We start from the raw sequence: 21,101 nt of genomic DNA, 5'->3' as shown, positions 1-21,101 counted from the left end.
AATTGAATAAAAGATTAGAAAAGGAAAAAGAATGAGAATTATTTAGGAAATAAAAGAATTGTTTTTAAGTGTGTATTTTTATGGTTTGGCAATTTTCCTTTTGATGAGGCCAGTATTTTCCCCCAGAGACTAAATGATCTTCAACTGTCAACACATGTGCACATCACTGCACATGTCATTATTCCCTATAGAAAACTATTCACCTGACTTCCTGCAGGCATCTTTTAAAGTAGACAACCAGTAGTTGTCAGAAACAACAAGAAACAACTAGAGCACTTTGTTGATATGTCTATTCCAGCTACTGCTATGATGTCTTATAATTTCTCTGTTTATGAATTTATCTTTGTCAATTAGCTGGGCACTTTTAAGGTCTGGGATGATGTTTAATGCACTTCCCTCTCTATTGCCTATTCGAGTGCCTGGAACATAGTAGCTCTTCATACTTATGAATGAAAGCAAGGTAATACCTAGAGATAGGAATAGCAAGACAGTCAAATATAAATTGGAAAATACATTGGACTATAATTGAAAAGCTGTAGAGGCTAAAAAGATGCCAAGCTGATGAAAATGACACCATCTTTATTTTGTGTTTTCAAATATATTCACCAGTGATGGATATGAGTGGTGAGGATCTTAGAACGTATGCTTCAATAAAATGCTCCCTTTTTCTCTCTTTACCAAGATCCTAATCTCTTTTTGCTCAGACCCTCTGTTGTTTAGCAACTTGATCCTTTATCCTAAATCCTTGGAGTAAAATTGCTCTTCCCTGTTAAGGAAGAGAAGGAGGCCAGAGTCACTGGGAATGAGATATACAGTGAAGATGGCCTGTGCCTCTGGAGCATGGAACAAAGAGGAAACAAAAACAGTTTGGTAAAAACAGACTTGGAAAACAAAGGGACTGCCTTAGTGAGTCACAGGGCAAAGAATCAGGAACTGGAACCTAAGAAGAGAACTAGTACAATGATTAGGCAAGACTGTGAAAGAAAGCTCTGGAAAGCCGTTAAACCAGAAGCAGAATCTATAGCAATTCCTTGAAGACAATGATTCTCAGCCATTAGAATCACCTGGTGACATTTTAAAATGCTCCTAAAGTACTGTGAGGGGTCTGAGATTTTACTCTATTTGCAAACTAACAAGTTAACTTGCCATGGTTTCAGGGACTCTGGCAAAAGACAAGCGACTCCTAGGTCAGAAACACGTCCTTCATGTTTTCACCAGTGTTCCTTGCCTGCAAATCCTAAGGAAGCAGTGTGGAGTAATTCGGATGGAAAATGTGCAGGCAGTGGGCTATGTCACAGCTGAGGCACCCTGAGCTTAGGAAACATCAATCTTTTCTAATGGGTGACAAACAATCCTGCCCAACCTTTGCCCCAGAGGGAGATGTTATCTTTATGAGTGGACAGCAAACAAACCTGCCATCTCCTCTAGAGGAAGATACTACCCTTATCTTCCAAGGCTGTTCACTATACAAACATCCCTGAAAACACTATTTTAGAACATATGCTCTGCTTGCAAAATACGCAGAAATGCAAGTGACCCATAAGAAACTGTCCACAAATAGTGCCCAGGTTCCACTCCAGACCAATTAAATGAGACTCCTTACAGGGGTGAAAAGGATTTGTGCTTTCACTGTTGGCTGTGGTTGAGATTGTTCAAGGTCAGAACCAGGTCATGCTTCTCACCAAATTTCTTCCCACAGGCTAAGAGGGCCAAGGTTTCCTGGGGTCACCTAGTAGAAAGCTTCACTTCTTTTCAGGAAGGAGGTGGGGTCTTATGGCAGTTTGGTACCCTTTTCAGTGCGTGAAATTTGGGGCCTGGCTGTAATATAATCAGCTATCCACTCAGCAGGCTTCAGGTCCCTATCCAGAGACTGGGGGACATAGCAAAAGACACAGGCTGGAGGGTAAGCTCTCACTCAGTTGATTGGGTCAGTCATTGTGGGTGACAGAAATGAGTCACTGAGAAGGGGTGATCAGAACGGTCAGGAGGCCATTTGATTGATGGCCCCGCCTTATGGGCTGAATTCACCGCCCCCCATTTCATACACTAAAGCCCTAACAAACCTGCTGACGCCTTAATTTTTAGACTTTCATGCTCCAGAACTGAGAAAACGAATTTCTGTTGTTTAAGGCAGCCCATCTATGGTATTTTATCATGGCAGCCCTAGCAAACTAATACACCTTGCATTGCCTTAGATATCAGCTTCTGGCCCAGGAAGGTGGTACTTTTATAAAGAAATGTAACTAGAAGTACCCTTCATTCAGGGCTCTCCAGGGCTCAGGGAGTGTGAAACCAGACAGCCAGCCCATAAAATTGGCATAACCAACTCCAATGATGAAAGTCTAGAAGGCTCTTTGTTGCCAGTGAACTTTCCTAAGGGAACAGCACAGGCTCTGATAGTGACAGTGAGGAGAGTGCACATGAGCTCTGGGCTCCAACACAAGGGCCTGGATCCACCCTCTCTGTATGGCCCTGCTCTTTGATGCCCAAACACATATTAGCAGTCTATTTTTAAACCAAGGTTGTCTTACTTATTGTTTAGAGAATGGACTGCAGCACTACTAGCAATGTTTCCTCAAATGAGGTATCATCTCTATGCCTCAATTTTCTCAGCTGAAAAAAGCAGATAATAATGGTAGATAGTTTATAGGATTGTTGTAAGGATTAAATGAATGAATACATGTAAAGCATTTAGAACTGTGCCTGGCATATAGTATGTGCTCATAAGTATCGCTATCATTTTTTTAATGTTTCAAAGATAAATTGTGTTACGCAAGAAACTAGATATAAAACTAGGAAGGGATCCTAACAAAAATCAACAGATTTCTCTATCGTATCTATTTCTCTCCCACTCCAATTTCCTTGGGGAAAATGGATATAAAATTTTTGCCATTTAAGTTTGACACAACCTCCCACATGACCATGATTTGTTGCTGTCACCCTCAGCCCCATCTTGTTCTCTCTCTAGCCACCTAGGTCAGAAAGGGGGTCAGGCCTGAGGGAGGAGAGATCAGAGGAAGCAGAGATGGAAACCCCCAAGTGCATGATCAAAGCTAGAGAAAAGAGGAAAGTGCAGTGGTACAAGAAGAAGAGAGAGGAGAGTCTTTGATTCCAAGGGTGGCCCCTCTGCTAGACCACAAGGACTCAAAGTGGCACCGTGAGATATTGAAGGTGTGTTTGGTGATGGAGGCAATTGCTCTGGCAGAGCGATTGCTAGTATTATGAGTGTGTTGGTTTTGTGGAAGCAGCATAGATATGGTGTCAGAAGTGTGTGGTGGAACCAGAATTTGGACATTATCTGTTGGAATGTGTCTCTTTTGCATGTTACATTCCAGTTACACTAAACGTATTTCACTTTCTCAGCAGCACCCTGCTCTCCTGAGCCTTTGGAACTTTGCATTAGCCGTTTTCTCTATCTAGAACTCAATCCCTTCCCCCTGGGCTGATTCGTACTATTCATTCTTCCGATCCCAGTTTAGCTCTTCAAGAAACATTTCCTGACCCTGAAGTCTGGATCGAGTACCACTTCTATGCACTCCAAAAGCATCCTCTATTTTTCTGTCTTAGTACTAATCCTAGGGTATTGTCACTGCATACTTAATACTTTCAGCACCTACCATGGTGATTGGCATATAGTAAAAGTTCCACACATACAGAGGGTGCCAAAAAATGTATACATATTTTTAAAAAGGAAAACTATATTAACATTGTAATACTCGATATATACTGATAACAAAAGATGACTGCAAGTCATGTTTGACTTCTGCAATTGCAAGAGGTGCTCAAAGTGGTTACCATCAGCATTCAGACATTTCTGATTATGGTGAACTACTGCTTGAACAACGTTGACCGAAGTGTCCATACATTTTTTTTGGCACCCCCAGTATTTTTAAAATTTAATTGGTGGAACAGATCAGGTGAAAGAAAGTGAGGTCAAATACTTCAAACTGACCCCTAGAGTAGAACAAGCTAGGTATTTGAATAACTGCTTGAGAGGAAGGCAACACGTTGGATATTCAAGGGACGAGCATACAGCTATGTGAATGCAAAGCTAGGTACAAAACTGACCCCAAGGACAATGAACTGGTGGATGCAGGAGAGGTACCATTATTCCAAATTCTAAACCAAGGTCCTGATTCAGGGTATCTATTTAGACACAACCTGAGCATGTTATCAACAAATTCTAATGTCTGATAATGACCAGAGGCAGGCAAGTGCATGTTTGGTCCTAGGATTGTGACACCTGCCATGAGAAGACTGAAGTTTAAGAGCTAAGAATCTGATCCCTGGGTTGAGAGTGCTGGGAATAGACCTTAGGAAACAAGAGGTCACCAAGGAGTAAGACAAGAAATCAGTTACTAAGAAATTAAACTGTCAAGGTCAGAGCAGGACTGACTGCATAAGCAGGAATTGGATAGAAGAGTCATATGGACAGGACCCAGGCAAACCATTATTGTGTGTGTGTGAGCGTGTGTGTGTGTGTGTGTGTGTGTGTGTGTGTGTGTGTGTGTTTCTTATAACATAACACTTAGAATAGTGGAAGATAGACATTCTAGATGACTGTTTCTGGATGTAACAGCTAAAAAGAAATCCAGAAGTCAGTAGATCCATGTTTAATATTCATCATATGTGGTGAAAGCATGAAGGAGAAGAAGGAGGAATAAACTGTGAAATATAAATACAGTTCAATTGTGCTTTATTTTTCAGCATATAGGCAATAGTACTGGAGAGCCTACCAAAGGCAAACACTCGATAAATAAAATATATCACACATAAATTCTAATAAAACATATATTATATCATATATGTTATATATTTAATATGTATTATATAAAACATATAAGGACTTGCTCACACCAAAATTTATGGTTTTGGTGTCCTTAAATTTAAACACATTAAGTATCCATGTATGTGATCTACAGAAACACAAATGTTTTTGTTCTTATTTACAAACTACTATATTATTACTAAATTAGTTATTTTCCGAATTCTAGTTTATCTCATGGGAGACAACACCTAATTACATACAACCTAGCAATTTATGCAAACAATGCACAAATCACATGATTTCTATATAACATAATTAAATACATCTTTTTTTTAAGCTTTTGGGTGCTACTGAATTAGGTACCTAAATTAAAAGATTATAGTATCAAATTTGCATTCATCAGTGACAATCACAACAGCCTATGGCATCACATCTGTTTAGCCAACAAAAGCACTAGCTTAACCCTGTCCCATTCCGCAGGAGCTGCAAACTTTGTGAAACAGTCTCTCGAGGCCATCTGTGATGTGGTTAAAGTATAGACTCTGAAGCCTGATTTCAAAGTCCAGCTGCCCATCGTGCTAGCTGTGGCCTTTTGGAAAATTACTTTACCTCTATGTGCTTCATTCCTCATCTGTATAATAGGAATGATAATAATACCTGTTTCTTTGTTGAAAAGATTAAATGAGTTAATGTACATATACATGATTACAAAAGCATTTAGCTCAATAAATGTCAGCTAACTATCTATGTTATTAGAGGATTCCCCGCTTATCCACAGGAAATACGTTCCAAGATCTTCAGTATGCCTGAAACCCCAATGCCAGACCCCATATAGACTATGTTTTTCCTATACATACATACTTTTTCACCCTAAGGAACCAGTTTATGGCTTGTCTTTGGCAAGTCCGAATGGCCAGCATCACTTCTCTTGTGCTTTGGGGCCATTATGAAGTAAAACGAGGGTGACTTGAACACAAGCACTGCTATACTCAGACAGTCAAACTGGTCACTGAGAAAGCTGCTAAGTAACCAGCGGGCAGGGGGGCACCTGCAACGTGCAGATGCTGGACAAAGGGATGATTCACGACCAGGAAGGACAGACGGACTGGGATTTGTGAGATTTCATCACACTACGCAGAATGGAGCACGATTTCAGACTTAGGAATTATTTCTGAAATTTTTCATTTAATATTTTTGGACTGCAGTTAACCACAGCTAACTAAAACAGTATAAAGCAAAACCATGGGTAGCTGGGGGGATTACTGTATATGTCTCTCCCTGGTTTTCAGAGGAGGGAGCCCACTCAGCCCACCCTACAAGAATACTGTACCCTCCAAGGAACCAACTTCCTTTCTCCTCTTACGTTTCCTTCTTATGTCTCCTGGGAGTTGAGAATGATGGTGGCAGGGCCAGTTCTGGCGTTTCCCAACATGCCCTACAGAAAGAAGAAGCTGGCCTCCACTGAGTTTACAATGTGGAATGCTTAGTGCCTTTAGTTCTTAGCTTTGAGCTCAGCCACCATTCTGGGACAAGAGGAAAAAGCCCATTTGGCAGATTATCCCGTCACTTTATGAAGTTTAAGCATTTAGCCTTCCAACATAGCTTGTTTTCTGCATGATCAGAGAAAGTACTGACCGCACCCAGTTTAACACAATGATTGTCAAACCCGGCAGGAAGCCCTTGATTCACTCCAGTATTATGTAAGTATTCAAAAATCCTTTTCTTCTTTTTTTTAACTCCCACGAACACAGAGCTCTTTAGCCCATCCCCTCTCCTGCCTATTCTCCAGGGGGTTGAGTGGGTCAAAACATTTTGAAAATTATTGTCTTAGAAGGCAGCTATGCTCACCACTATACCACAAACACCACACTTAAGTCGAGAACCATATGATTTCACTCATATGTGGGATATAAAACTGAAAGGTAAAAACAAACAAGGGAAACAAACAAAAACCCATAGACACAGACAACAGTTTAGTGGTTCTGAGAGAGTAAGGGGGGAGGAGAGGGTGGTAGAAGAGGGTAAAGGGGGTCAAATATATGGTGATAAGGGGAACCGACTCTGGGTGGTGAACACACAATGCAATATATAGCAGATGTATTATAGAACTGTACGTTTGAAGCCTATATAATTTTACTAACCAATGTCACCCCAATAAATTTAATAAAAATTTTTTTGAAAGCAAGTGAACAATCAAAAACTCATAGACACAAAGCAGTATGGTGGTTACCAGAGGGAAAGGAGGGCAGCGTAAGGTAGAAAAGGGTAAACACGGTCAAATGCATGGTGATGGAAAGAGATGTGACTTTTGGTGGTGAACACACAATATAACATAGAGATGATGTATTGTGGAATTGTACATTTGAAACCTATATAATTTTATTAGCCAATGTCACCCCAATAAATTTAATAAAATTTTAAAAATTATTGTTTTAAATATCTAGCTAATGTTTAAAACTCTACATTGTTTCAACTTTATACTATCACAGTGTCAGTCACATTTCCCCAAGGTGGGCTTCTTAATCTATCTGCTATAAGCAATTTTGCTACAGGCACTTATTTGATTTCTATTTATTTGTTGGTTGGTTGGTTTTTCTTTTTTTTCAGTTGAAATCTTTCATCTGGATCTTAAGTTATATTTGACATTTTCCTCTGGGAAGAAGGAAAGTTTTTTAAAAACACAAACTCACATTTGGCATAAAATAAAAACAAATATAAAATGCTGGCTGAAAACTCCATATTCACAAAGTTTTCCAGAGGCAAACGTTATAGCTAGTTATTTCCATATTTTCCTGGAAAATAGTCTGAACCTTATGAGCCTTTACTATTCAGCACTTTGGTAGGAGGTTGAATATAAGTGAAGAGCTCCTTTCCTAACAAGGAAAGTTAAAATATGTCTACTGTAATGAAAAGTGGTGTGCAATATACTTGACTATAAGATGGAAACTTTTGAACAACATTGAACTTAGGTGATCGTTTTCCCATTGTTTTTCTTCATGTTTAATTGCCAGAATAGGATCTTTTTTAATACTTCAGCACGTATAAAGAACACATGGGTTTCTGAATCTCAAAAATAAATATGTGAATAAAGCTTAAATATGACAAAGATGACATCTCACTAAAACAGTAGTGTATGATTGGTCTCCACGTGGGGAGGACTTTAGAAAGTGACTAAAGCTCTTTATTTTCTTTTGTCTTCTGATTCCTATTGCCTATTTAGTCTATTTAATGTGGAATATATTTTGTTCATAACAAAATAGAATTGTAGACAATTTGGCATCAAAACGATGGAAATGATGAAAGAACTTAAAAATATGCTAGAAGAATGGAGTTATTCAACCAGGAAGAGACAACTTAACAAGAGGAAATTAACAAAATGATAAGCGTAAAATTAGAAAGTTAGTGATGCCATGTTATAGTATTCTTATTCAAAAGTCTGTGACTGGGTAGCCTTGAAAATATCTCTGTATAGTGGCCACTATTTCAACTACCCTAAAACACAGCTTCCTGGGCATCTAAAAATAGCAATGTCCATTCTTGCCATATTCTCTAAGTCTGTAAAGATCAACCTAGCTGAGACCCAATAATACTAATTTATGTCACTCTCAAGTGGTTTAAGGAACAGATATTGATTTTTGGTGACAAATTGGTAGCTATATTTGCTTCAATGGTGAAAGAAATCCAGTAGCAAAGAAGAATGCTGGGATAAAAGGAACAGCAGGCACTTGCAGTCTTTAGCAAAATATCTAAGAATACATGGACTGTTAGAAATTTCAGTGGGTTAGTAAAAACTCTGGTAAGACTGGGTGGTTGTAAGACTCTAACAAGAAGAGTACTATTTTGAGTTCATTTCCAAATGTTCTGAATGATTTATAATGCTCTAAGTCAAGGTAACCCATATTAAATTATTTGTTTGGTGTTATAGTTATACTTTCATTTTAGCTTCATAAGAGAGAGAATTTCCAGTATTGTCTGATAAAGCTATAAGTTCCACTTATATATGCTGTAATTAACTAAACACATATAATTTTTAAAATTGTTTTCCACAAAAATTATAAATGACAAACCAGATCCCTATTTTACTCCTGTTTGTCCATGACCATATTAAGGAGTCAGATGATAATTAAATACTAGGAAAAGAAATAAGACTTTCCTAATATCCTCTGGAAGATGCACAAGAGGCAATTTTAAAAAGCTGATTGTCTACATCATGTGTTTATCTGTCCCCATTAGTATTCAGTAAGCTCATTGAGAGGCTCCATTTATTAATTTAAAAAAAGACACATAACAAATGTTACATTACCTTGTTTTGTAAACAGATTGTTCAGAGATTTTCAATGATGGACATAAACACAGTGGATTTTACAAAATCAAACCTCTCCAGAGCCCAGCAGAATTCTCTGTTTATTGTGACATGTCTGATGGAGGAGGATGGACTATAATTCAGAGACGATCTGATGGCAGTGAGAACTTTAGCAGGTATGCTAATTATGAAATAAGGATTTTTTTGGAGATTTATAATGAGTGAGACTTATAATAAGTAAATCTTTTTGCACTATCCTGAAGTCTTTTAATTAGACAGACTTTCACTCTCTAAATAAGAATACTGAAAGTATATTAACTAATCAAGAAAACATTGGGGTTGGGAGCAGGGAATACCAGTGGGAGTTTGTGACCACCTTGGGTACTGCATAGGTCTATTTGGATTTCGCTAAAATCAGCTTTCACTTTAAATTTTGTAGAGGCTGGGAAGACTATGAAAATGGCTTTGGAAATTTTGTCAAAAAAAATGGTGAATATTGGCTGGGTAATAAAAATCTTCACTTATTAACCATGCAAGGTAAGATTTGCCTAATGTCAAATTCATTTGGAATACAATAAAACAACACTAAAATGTTTTTCACTAAATCATAGACAATAGAAATAATTCAGTAACTACCATGATTTGCAGATGACGATGATCCCTTTGGGGCAATAATCCCCTTTGCAAAATGTGACTGCTTAAAACTAAGAATCGAGGAAAAGAAACTAGACCTGGGCAGGGGGTGGGGAATTTCTCATATATGTGTTTTCTATTTCTGGGAAAGAAATGTAATGTCATAGTCATTCTTTTTTTAATGTCCTGAGTGCCTCAAAATAAGTATGGTATACAGTTATCTGTTGCCACAAGAATACTGTATAACAAGCCACTTCAAAAATTTAGCAGCTTAAAACCACAACCATTTATTATGTCTCACAGACCTACAAGTTGGCTAGGTGGCTCTACTGATCTTAGCTGGGCTTGCTCATGGGTCTGTGATCAACGTCTGGTCAGCTGGAGGCTGGCTCTTTTAGGTTGGCCTCAGATGAAATAATTCAGCTCTGCTCCACATGGTCATTCATCTTCCAGCGAGCTAGCCTGGACTTGGACTTGTAACACAGGCAGAATTCTGAGAGAGAGTGGAAGCACATAAGTCTCTTGAGTCCTCGAACTGGCACACAATCATTTTCACTGCTTTGTTTGGTGAAAGGACCATCTCAGATGTACAGTGAAAGAAAATCTACTTAATAAGAGACGTTACAAAGTGGAATTGCTAAGGGGAAGGTGAAAAATTGAGGGATTTGGGGCTGTTTTTGCCATCAAAACCATACTATATTAAATGTACTTGTTTCCATCCCCCTTCCAATTTTATTTTGAAAATTTCAAAGATACAGCAAAACTGAAAGACATTTCAACCTGCCACTTAAATTCTACAGTAACATTTTATGATGCTTGTTTTTATCCCGTATCTATCCATCTATCTGTCCATCGATTCATTTTATTTTTTTGACACATTTCAAAGTAAATTGAAGACATCCGTAAAATTCTCCCTATATATTTTTGCATGGATACCTTTAACTAGAGTTCAATATTTATCTAAAATATCATTAGTTTGATAACAATTTTCCACACTTCTGTTTTCCATGTTCTTTTGCTGCAATCCACTGTCTTCCATGCCTCATTTACAATCTGAGATTGTAGTCAGTTCCACTCAGGTCTGATTCTGAATGTTTTATAAAAGGCAATTGTATTGCTCAAGAAAGCATGCAAAATCACACTGGCAATGCATTAAATGTAAGAGCAAGGGTTGTTTCATCCAAGTAAAGGGAAGTGGTTGGTATTTTTATATTCATAACTGTCAGTAGGATTATAATTACAGGGATTTTTGAAACTCCAGAATAACACTTTAGGATGGCTAATCCTAGAAGCCTAATACTTTCTTTGTCCTTGTGTCCAATACTCTCTAATTTTTAACATACTTATTATCCTACTTTTAAGTATTTTATGATAGATACATAATATTTATCATAGCAGCTCCTGTTTCTTTCATTTGTTAATATGTATATGGTTTCTTACTGAAATTATGAAAACCTCAAAAAAGTCACCCTTTGCTCCTTCTAAATACCTAAAATTCTTACTGTTTTTCAAATTATTATTAAATGCTTATTCGCCCGGATGCACTTTGCCAACACATTTGCTTCCCCTTCATGTTTTGATTAGTGTTCAGTCTGGCTACTCTCATGGTAGAAAAAAAATGTATTTATCAGTTCAAGGCTTTGCAACCACATATCACATCATCCCAAGGAAAACCAGTGCCTTTGTCCCTGCATTCTTTAATTATGAGAATACTCAAGGCTAAGCAGTTGCCTCTGAAAATAGCTTTATCCTCATTGCAGAATTTCTACTGGAGGGGTTTGCAATAAGGTTCATTTAGAAATGGTCTGTAATTGTATTTTTATTTACTTTAATGACCAAAGAGATGGCTACCTGAAGAATTGAGACTGATTTTTTATTTCTTCTATGATGCAAAGTAGTTTTTAGGAGAATTAACAGCCCACATTACTGCTCCCATCCACTTCATAGTCTTGGTTCATATACCTTTTACTGCCTTTTGATCAGGTTAGAGGGGGCTCTTCCTTGGAACCCCATTCTAGAGAGCTCCATGGGACAAGGAATTTGTGAGGCCAAAGTGCCAAGGCCAACAGACGCCCACATCCCTCCTAGACTCACTCCAGTAATGGAGAATCCAGCGTCCCAAACACCCATGAGCTTGTCTCCAGGATCCATTCATGCCTCTCTGTCTGTCCTGTGGGAAGGTGGGCTGCTGGGGTGTGTGCCCCTAAGCCTGAGGGGAGGTGAAGGAACAGCTTGTATTGTAGGTATAAACAAAGCTTGGATGTTCAATCTGGAAAGTCTACAAGTGTGGACAAGGCCCCTTGCTGTGTGTGATGGAGACAGTGCTGGGAAGAGAAGGGAGGCAGCCCACAGACCAGGCCTGAGTGATGGGGCTCAGGGCCTCTCTCTCCTGGGCCTCCATGTTCTGGCCTGAAACCCTCAGTACTCTAAGACTCTAAATTCAAACTTGGTCTTACAGGTCATTGCGAAATGTTATTTATCTAAGTAGGAGGATAGAACATACATTATTTAACATTTAGTTTGATTTATAACTTCCTATGTTCCAGACGGTAGTTGTGTTTCTGAAAAATAGTCTGTTATTTGCAAATGATGGGAGAATGAAGAAAAGATGATTACTTGAAGACACCAACTATTTAGTCATTATTTATGTTTAAGATCAACATTCTTATGGAAATTAAGGAAAAAAGGATAAACATTTACACTTCTAAAAACTGCTTATTTTTCACTGTTAGATTTCTAATTTATTAACTAAATGATGACATTTTCTGTTGTTCTTTGCCAACTAAATTGCACTAGCTTTCACCTATGATAGATCTAGAAGAAATTTTCTACCTTTAATATTGTATGCTTAATTTTTTTTCAAGTAAAACACACAATAAAACGTTCGTGTTGTAAATACAAGTCACTGTTTAGTCTTTGAAAAACTGACTCATGGAAGAGGGAAATAGTCTAAGTAAAATAGAGCCATCAATTGTGGTTAAGTCTCAGTAAATCAGTGTCATCTCACACATTAAAAAAAATTACCATTTCTTGTTGTTTTTTTTCTTATCCAGGAGATTACACTTTAAAAATCGACCTTGAAGATTTTGAAAAAAATAGTTGTTACGCCCAATATAAAAATTTCAAAGTTGGAGATGAAAAGGTACAAAATTTTCAAATAAGTACCACAAATTATGCTTAAAACATGCAAGATAATCCCTGAAGTCAGTGGAAACAAAAATACAGAATAGAACCTATGCTTTTATTTACTAAATAAGCCTATTTTAAAAATAGTGATAACTGGTAGTAGAATTTGCCTCTGTTCCTTTAGAATTCCTATGAGTTGAATATCGGGGAATATTCAGGAACAGCTGGAGACGCGCTTGCCATCAATTTTCATCCTGAGATGCAATGGTGGGGTAGTCACCAAAGCATGAAATTCAGCACATGGGACAGAGATAATGACAACTATGAAGGGAACTGTGCAGAAGAAGACCAGTCTGGCTGGTGGTTTAACAGGTTTGACATTGTATAAGCATAGCTGTAATGGCGTTGATGGCATCTCTCTGGTGGGCATTAATTATAATACCTGTGTGAGGTAATGTTGATCTTCCTTGTCATGCCGGTATTATTAAGTAATCGTCTTTATTAGAATTCTTCAGTGATGAAGTATTTTGAGGATTTGTTCATCGTGTACATTAGTAAAGACTTGAAAGGTATGTGATGGAAATAAATGACTACTTTTACAAAGACTATTTGCAAGCTGAATTATGGGTAAGTTATCATCATGAGTAGGCCACAGATTGCATGAAGAAATAGAGCGCGTCTACATATAGAAAAGATATTTTCAGCATTCTAATACTCAAGTAGCTGTTCACCTTTTCCTATCATACAAAACGGTCATGTTATTGTCGTAAATTTTCCTATGTAATACTGCTTTTCAATTACTGTGACTTTCATTAAATCAATCCAAGTTCCTCCCAGGGCAGAAATTTCCTCTACAATATTCCTGAAGCCTAATTCCACCTTCTGATTGAATACTTCAGTGTTACTTTATCAACAAGCTCATTCCGTTGTTGACTGTACTTCTTTCTTTTATTAACCTGAAATTTGTCACCTGTACTTCACCAATTTTTCCCCCAGTAGCTACAGGGTAATTTTAATTTCTTTTCAAGATAAGTTTTCGGGCATTGGATGAGAAGATATTTATTGTATTTCTCAATATTTTCTCTTCTCAAGGCCAGATATTCCTGATTCCTTTAAGTCATCTCCACCCGAGATGGTTTCCAGACAGCTCCCTTTGTCGTAATCGCAAGTTTAAAGTAGGAATGGAAGCTTTGTACAGTCTTCCTTAAAAATAACCTAAGGGGCCTGCTGTATCTGCAAAGCAGATGTGCTCAAACTGTTAGGCAGTGCATGAGTTTTGAACATCTTTTCTCTTTAGAAGACAGGGGCCACCTCAAAATATCTGGACATGGAAACTTTCCATTACAGAATTTTCAGTAAGTGAGCCTGAAATGCCAGGTTTTCTATGTAATCGAGAACTATCCAGTTAAATTCCACAATCCAAATGTTGATATTTATGTTATATAAGCACTTTTAAAGCATTTAAGAGTCCTTTATCTTAGTAAGTGGAGGTATGCCAGACACATATTAATTTTCCCTAAAATCAAGTGAGTTCTCATTATGAACATCAGTTATTGTGAGGTGCTGATTTAGAGTTGTAGCTTCTATGGAGATACAGCCAGCTGTAGGTAGTATCAAGTTGAATATAAGTAGTTGTAAAAACAGTGCTTTCTCTGGATTTTGCTTTTCTAAAAGTTTGAGTCCATTTAAGTTTTGGTCTTTTGTAAGGGAACTGGAGCACATACAACAGTGAGAGAGGACAGAGAAACTAAGTTATCTTTCCTATTTAGCAAATCAAAGGTAAATGACAGTCTTTTCGCCAGTGTTTTTTGTTATTGTTGTTGTTCTTTTAGAAACCATCTTTGTCACCTTCTCTTTCTTCTCATTTTTCTTCCCCTGTCCTACTAAGTTAGTATTATGTAAAAATGATCAGCATTATGTAAAACTTCCTATAATTCACAACGTCTCAAGCATCCCTTAATGTTTGATTTCGAACAGAATTCCATATGCAGAAATAACAATCATATCAGTTAATATTACCATGAGATCAAAACTTTTCAGTTGATTAGCTTGTATCATGCCTGAATGACAACTGGCACACATATTAACCTGGGAAAATAAATGATTTACTTGACTTTAAAGATAGGGGTTCAGGGAAGACAAAGGCAGTTCAGTAGCTGGAGCCCCTCAGGGAGACGGCATTATCTTTGGAGTCGAAGGAGATGATGATAAGGCTGTGCAGGTGGAAAATCAGAAAAGCTGGAGAAAAAGTCACTTGTTCCAGAAGCTTGGTGTAGCTTCTACCATGCTTGCTATTATTGTAGGTTAACTTTATCATCCTCTTTCTTCTTATTATTTTTTTCTGCCCCATAGTTTTTCTAATTTACATGAAATGTTGGCACTTCATAATTATCACCCACCTACACGGTGTTCTTTCTCCACATAGCAACCCAGTCACTGGATGTTGGTGTCTTCTCTGCCTTGCTGGTGTAGCACAACGTCTCATGTGGGCGCTCACAGCTACTGCTTTGCCAAGGGAGCCCCAACCATCTCCCAATCTAGTTCCAAGTCCAGGCTGTTCTAGAACCTGAAAGACGCTGGAAAATTAGTCTCAAAATAGCTAAGGTTTCCTCTGTTGACCATAGTCATTTCCTAATGGAGACTCAAATCACAGACAAAATGAAAAAGCGTATGTAGTAGATGTCTCTAGGAAGACAGAGACACACCAAGATATATATCCTGGAGGCTCAATTTAGAGTATTTTCTTTTTTGATGTTACTTTCCATGCAGTTTTAAAAACACAGTAGCACACTCTTGACACTTGCGGATTTGGTATACATGGTTTCAATAGTTACATCTGTTTCAATTAGGAGGATGGTCAGGATGGTCAGCAGGAGTTAATCTCTAAGCTAGTAGGTGATCCAACCCAAGCGCTCCTCACTTATGGGTAAATTATATGGTGTCTTGATTCAATAATGTGGGTGCTTTCCATAGATTTTTTAGAACTATCCTTTGTGAGTGTTCCCCTTACATTCTATTGCCTGACATCTTTTCATTGGTTAGATCAATAAAGAAATATGTAGCAATTCATTTCATAATAGTACACAGAAATTATCACATCCTCTTAATTGATCCATATCAGGGAAAATTTCACATATTTGAAAGGAGGAAGGGAGACATTTTAAAATTTATGATAACCTAACCAACTTATCTATATTGGAGCAATATGTATATTAGAGTAAAAAATTAACTTAGCAACTCAGACAAGTGATTATTGGTTGATGTCTGGTAAAACTTTAAATGGTAGGTTTAAGCTTTGTTTTATTACCCTTGAGGTTAAAATAATTCATATGCTAGCGATTTTAAAAAGGGGAGGAAGAAAGTTTGAATTATGAAATCTAAGTTTTGGCAGCAGATGGATGAAAGTGTAAGTGCAAATTATCCTTGAAATCTGGCAGTAGAGCATTGTGCTTTGTTAACCCAAACCACTCTTGCTAAGGCTGAGGGTTACAAGGTTATATTTTTGTTTGCTTGGTTTTATTGTTTGTTTGTTTGTTTGTTTTAAGGCTATTAAGAATGGAGATGCTTCTTTATCAGTACACTACAAGGGTCTTGCCTTGTATTCTTGGATTTGTTATGGCACTAAAATCCACTAGTTTAAAAAATCCCATTTTTTGTAGAAATATCTTGGCTTCTGAAAACTGATCAATATTTTCTTGTCTGAAAATGGCAGAATTCATTGTTAAAATGTTTTTGATCATTTGCTAGTAAAATAAAAGGGTATGAGAAGGATATTTTTCTAGTCTGATCGTTCCGTGTTTATTTTTTCTCCCACTAGGTGTCACTCTGCAAACCTGAATGGTTTATACTACCCAGGCCCCTACCGTGCTGAAACCGACAACGGGGTTGTCTGGCACACTTGGCGTGGATGGTGGTATTCTTTGAAATCCGTGGTTATGAAAATTAGGCCAAATGATTTTATTCCAAATATTGTTTAATTGTCCCCTGTGGGCTTTCATTTCTGCAATTCATCTTGGTTTAAAGGGATGTGAAAAATAGCAATTCTGAACATACAGATATACAATGGTGATAATTGTGATGTGTGCTACTTTTCATTCTTAACTTGCTTGTATTACTGCAGTTTCAGTACAGCAAATATGTGATGTGCACCAAATAAATGTATATTATGTTAATATTGATTGCATTCCTGTGTACAGAGGGCTATGATAAGAGCTTATGTTGAATAAAAGATTAAAAGCATAGAACATATGCCACAACTTGGGATATGACTCAAGCATAAATGCACAACAAGTTAAGTATGAATGCAGTTGGAAAAAAAACCTGAAAAAAAAAAATCCAGCAAATAACGGATTGCCAAATCAACTGCATGGACAATAAAAATTGTGAGTAGGGATTTGAACTCAGGTCTCTGATTACAGAGCTGGAACTCTTATAAACACAACCCAGGATCTTAATCACTCACTATAAAGTACTATCTCGTATTTTTAGAATGTTTATCCAGGCTATACTTTCTTTCACTTATACCAGTTCTATGAAGTATTATTATCCCCATTTAACAGAGCTGAGAATTTATGGATCTGAGATTTTTGTGACTGCTCAAAATTACAAAGCTAATAAATATGGGGGCAAGGACTCAAATCCAAGTCTTCTGATGCTAAATGAAATGTTTTGCTACCCTGCTACAGGTTATTCTACATAGAACTTGGATAGGTGAAGTGGAGACAGAACCTTTCAAGAGAGAGTAAAAGCGTGACTAATGGCAAGATATTACCCCAAAACATTTGAGTATCAAAAAGTATCAGGCACAGAGGCCACAGTTGAAGCCCACAAACTCAGGGTCTTTTTAAATAAAGACATACACTAATCATGTAATCACAAAAATAGAAATAATTTTAAAAGTTGATAAGTATGAAGGAAAAATATGTACCTGGAGACTGTATAGCAGAGGACCTGACCTGGCTTGTGGGGAGAGGATCAGAAAAGCTTCCTGGAAGAAACTTTTTGAGCTGAGATCTTTTAATTAGGTGTATGTGGGAAATCATTGCAGGCACAAAGTACACAAAGCATAAAAGTGAATGGAAACAAAAAAAGTTTGAGAGGCAATATCACTTAGTGATCCTTATGTCCTAAACCACTTATGTCCTAAACCAGGATTCTGCCACTTAATAGCTGTGTGACCTTGAGTAGACTACTTAACTTCTCTGAACCTCAGCTAGCTCATCTGTAAGATGAAGATTATAATAGTACCTGCCTCATAGGGTTAAGTGAGAATTACACAAGTAAAGTACTTAGAATAACACCCTGCACAAAGTTAGCAGTCAGTAAGAACTAGTAGCTGTGATTATTAGCGAAGCAGGCATTAAGTGACAATAATAATAGATGTCTTGAAATAATGGGTCACATAAAGATGTTAGGATTAGTTGTACTTTATCCTCTAACCAGTGTTTTCTGAAGTGGTGCTTCTCCACCTTTAACATCATACAAATCACCTGGGGATCTTGTTAAACTGTAGATTATGATTCTGGGCAGGGTGGCCTTAAGATTCTGGTTTTTTAACAAATTTCCAGATGATGCAGATGTTGCTGCTGTAGGAATCACACTTTGAAAAGCTAAGGTGTGGGATAGTACTAGTTAACACAGGAAGAAAAGCGCTCCTCAAACAAATGAGTTTAGGAGATGATATAGTGAACAAAATTCCATGGATTTCTTTTCTTATTGCTCAGTTGCTTTAATATTCTAATGTGCATTCTGAAGTTCCAAGAGGGACATATAGTATGTTGAATTTTTATATCTACTTAGAAGTGTATTCAGCTGCAAGGTCACCTGATTTTGGAAATCCAAACAAATAGGGATTTGTTCATCTTACGTAACAAGGACTCGCGAGATAGAAGGTTGCTGGCCCAGGCTCAGTGCACTGCAGTGTGGAAGCTGATATGTCTGCAATTCACTTTGTCCTTCCTTCAAAATCACAAGCTGTCTACTGCAGTTCCTGCTTCCAGTCCATGTTTAAAAGCATGAAGAAGAGTGAAGGGTCAACAGACTTCAGTTTCTGCCTTATTGGCAAGAATTATGTCATCTGGTCACTCCATCTGGCAGTAAGATCACGAAAGAGAATATTTAGTCTTACCGTCTCCAGAATGTGCAAGGCAAGAGAAGTGTTTGCCATGGTTCCTGAACATTTGTTTCTTAGTGCAGTCTTGTGGGAACAGTGTTCCACAGATCACACTTTGGGAAGGTATAAATAACGGGGCACCAGTGACAATTTTAAATACAGGTACAAGTAGTATTTGCTCAAGTACTAGCCTGAAGAACTCATAAAATTAGGAAATCAAAAGAAGAAAAGCTTTTAAAGGTGAAAAATATGTGATTCCACCCAAAAGTAGGAGGAGAGTTAGATAAGTATAGTATTACATAAATCTCAGTGTAATAGTTTTTCAACGCAGAAGGAATTATTGAAAAAAAAAACCACAAAAATCTTTAATGCCATAAAAAGATGGAAGAGAAAGCGTTCTAATGAAAGACCATTGGATTTAATGATAATCTTATTTGTGTCCTTAAGTCCATTTCCTGGACTAGTGGTGAGAACAGTCAGAGGCCAGGAAATAAAAAGCAGACAGAATAGATAGTTCATTTGAGGAGTTTAGGTGTGAAAGAGGGAAATAATTGCTTTATGTGAAGCCAAAATATCAGGAAGATCCCAGTCTAAAATAAATTCCTCTGAAATTTCCTCATTAGAGAGTTACTTATACTTATGAGACTTTATTATTTTTTAAATTGCAAATACACTTTTAATTTATATAAGCTGATTACACATTAGGACCGACAAATTCATGAATTTTTTTTTGTTTGTTTGTTTTTTGTTTAATAGAGCAAGGCATAGAAAAAATGTAAGAATTCTGATTGTCTGACATGGACAGAAGGTGTTTCCACGGAGATATAAAAAGTATTTTTAGGAAAAGGGGAGGTGTTCCTGAAAATACAAACTTCACAAATTTGTCCAAGAGGTACAGCTTCAGAAAGGCTGTGAATCATGAAATCAATATATATCCATACAGTTCATCATCTATTGTTTGGCCAACACAAAATTAGGGAGAAAGGCAAGTCAACATACTATTACCCATGATTACAGTCACTCTGTTTGGGGTTTAAATTTTATCCTTGCCATTTTTTAGGTGACATATCTCTAGGCTGAACGTTCTCATCTCAAAAATAAGAATAATAACACAGCTAACCCACAGTAGTGTCATGAGGATTAAGTGAGAAAATATGGTGTTTGGCCCATACTAAATGTTCCGTAAATATTTACTGTGGTGATGATGAGGAGGAGAAGGAGGAGGAAGATAAAAAAGGAATGTGGTAACAATGAATTGTAGTGCTATGCGACTTTCATCAAGAGTTGAAGGTGAAGAGAGATATTCAGAGGTTTTCCAGACAAGGAAGCATATAAAATGAATTATGACTCTGGGTAAATTATATCTTCTTTAAGAGCTCAGTAGTTCAGGTTCTTAATATTAGTGAAATTTAAACTACTTAAAAATTAGTAGTTAAAATCTGGTTTAGAGATTACCAGTGGTCCAATGGTCTCTAAATTCGGCTCCGGGGAGCCTTCCATTCTGACAGCATGCCTTAGGGTCTGTGGGGACAGAGGCCCAGAGAGCAGTTTCCAGGCTCTCGGCCTCACGTGGAAAGGTTCTGGCTCGGGTAGTAGATGGTCATCAGCTGTAATCAGATGTCCATCTGCTGTGACTGGGTGGCCATCAGCTGTTACCGGTTAACCATTAGCCACTAACATAACTGCTGTGGCTACGCTAGGGGGTTGGTTGGTTGGTAGAGAAGAGGACAGCAAGTGCAGTTAGCAAGCGGATTACATTGTGGATCATGTGGATCCTACTTCCTGTGTCTCACCTGGCTGCCAGCGAGACTGGGGTGCAGGAAGACCCCTTGCTGGGGTGCTGACGGATGTTTGCTTTGTTTCTCGACCAGCCGCCATTGAGAATATAGTGGTATGACTCCCCTATCTATGTCTCCATTGGTGTTCCTTTTTGGCCTCACCGTATCTTACATTCTTATGTGGGAAGCGGGAGCTGAGACCCTGCATGACACAGACACTGCTGGGAACAGGAAGATCTTCCCCTTTCTCCTTTCATTCCACATAGCTCAGTTTTTATTTACTTTCTGTATTTAGATTCCACATAAAACTTTGATTTTTTTGTTTGTTTGTTTGTTTCTTTGGGGGAAAAAGGAAGCTTTTCTTCTCTTAGAGAAGGTTTA

General features: G+C 37.7%; 1 protein-coding gene across 1 annotated transcript in view; it reads left to right on the top strand.

Moving 5' to 3' along the window:
• Positions 1–17,002, top strand: part of FGL1 (fibrinogen like 1) — a 28,373-nt gene extending 11,371 nt beyond the window's left edge. Inside the window, exons 4-8 of the mRNA XM_019738010.2 lie at positions 9,088–9,247; positions 9,511–9,608; positions 12,758–12,846; positions 13,015–13,202; positions 16,648–17,002. Of these exons, the coding sequence (XP_019593569.2) occupies positions 9,088–9,247; positions 9,511–9,608; positions 12,758–12,846; positions 13,015–13,202; positions 16,648–16,807 (695 nt within the window). The 3' untranslated portion in view covers positions 16,808–17,002. The remainder of the gene's footprint in view (positions 1–9,087; positions 9,248–9,510; positions 9,609–12,757; positions 12,847–13,014; positions 13,203–16,647) is intronic.
• The last annotated feature ends 4,099 nt before the right edge of the window (positions 17,003–21,101 follow it).

Source organism: Rhinolophus sinicus, linkage group LG04, assembly GCF_036562045.2.
Source record: "Rhinolophus sinicus isolate RSC01 linkage group LG04, ASM3656204v1, whole genome shotgun sequence".
Taxonomy (NCBI): domain Eukaryota; kingdom Metazoa; phylum Chordata; class Mammalia; order Chiroptera; family Rhinolophidae; genus Rhinolophus; species Rhinolophus sinicus.
This window is presented reverse-complemented; position numbering and strand designations above follow the sequence as displayed.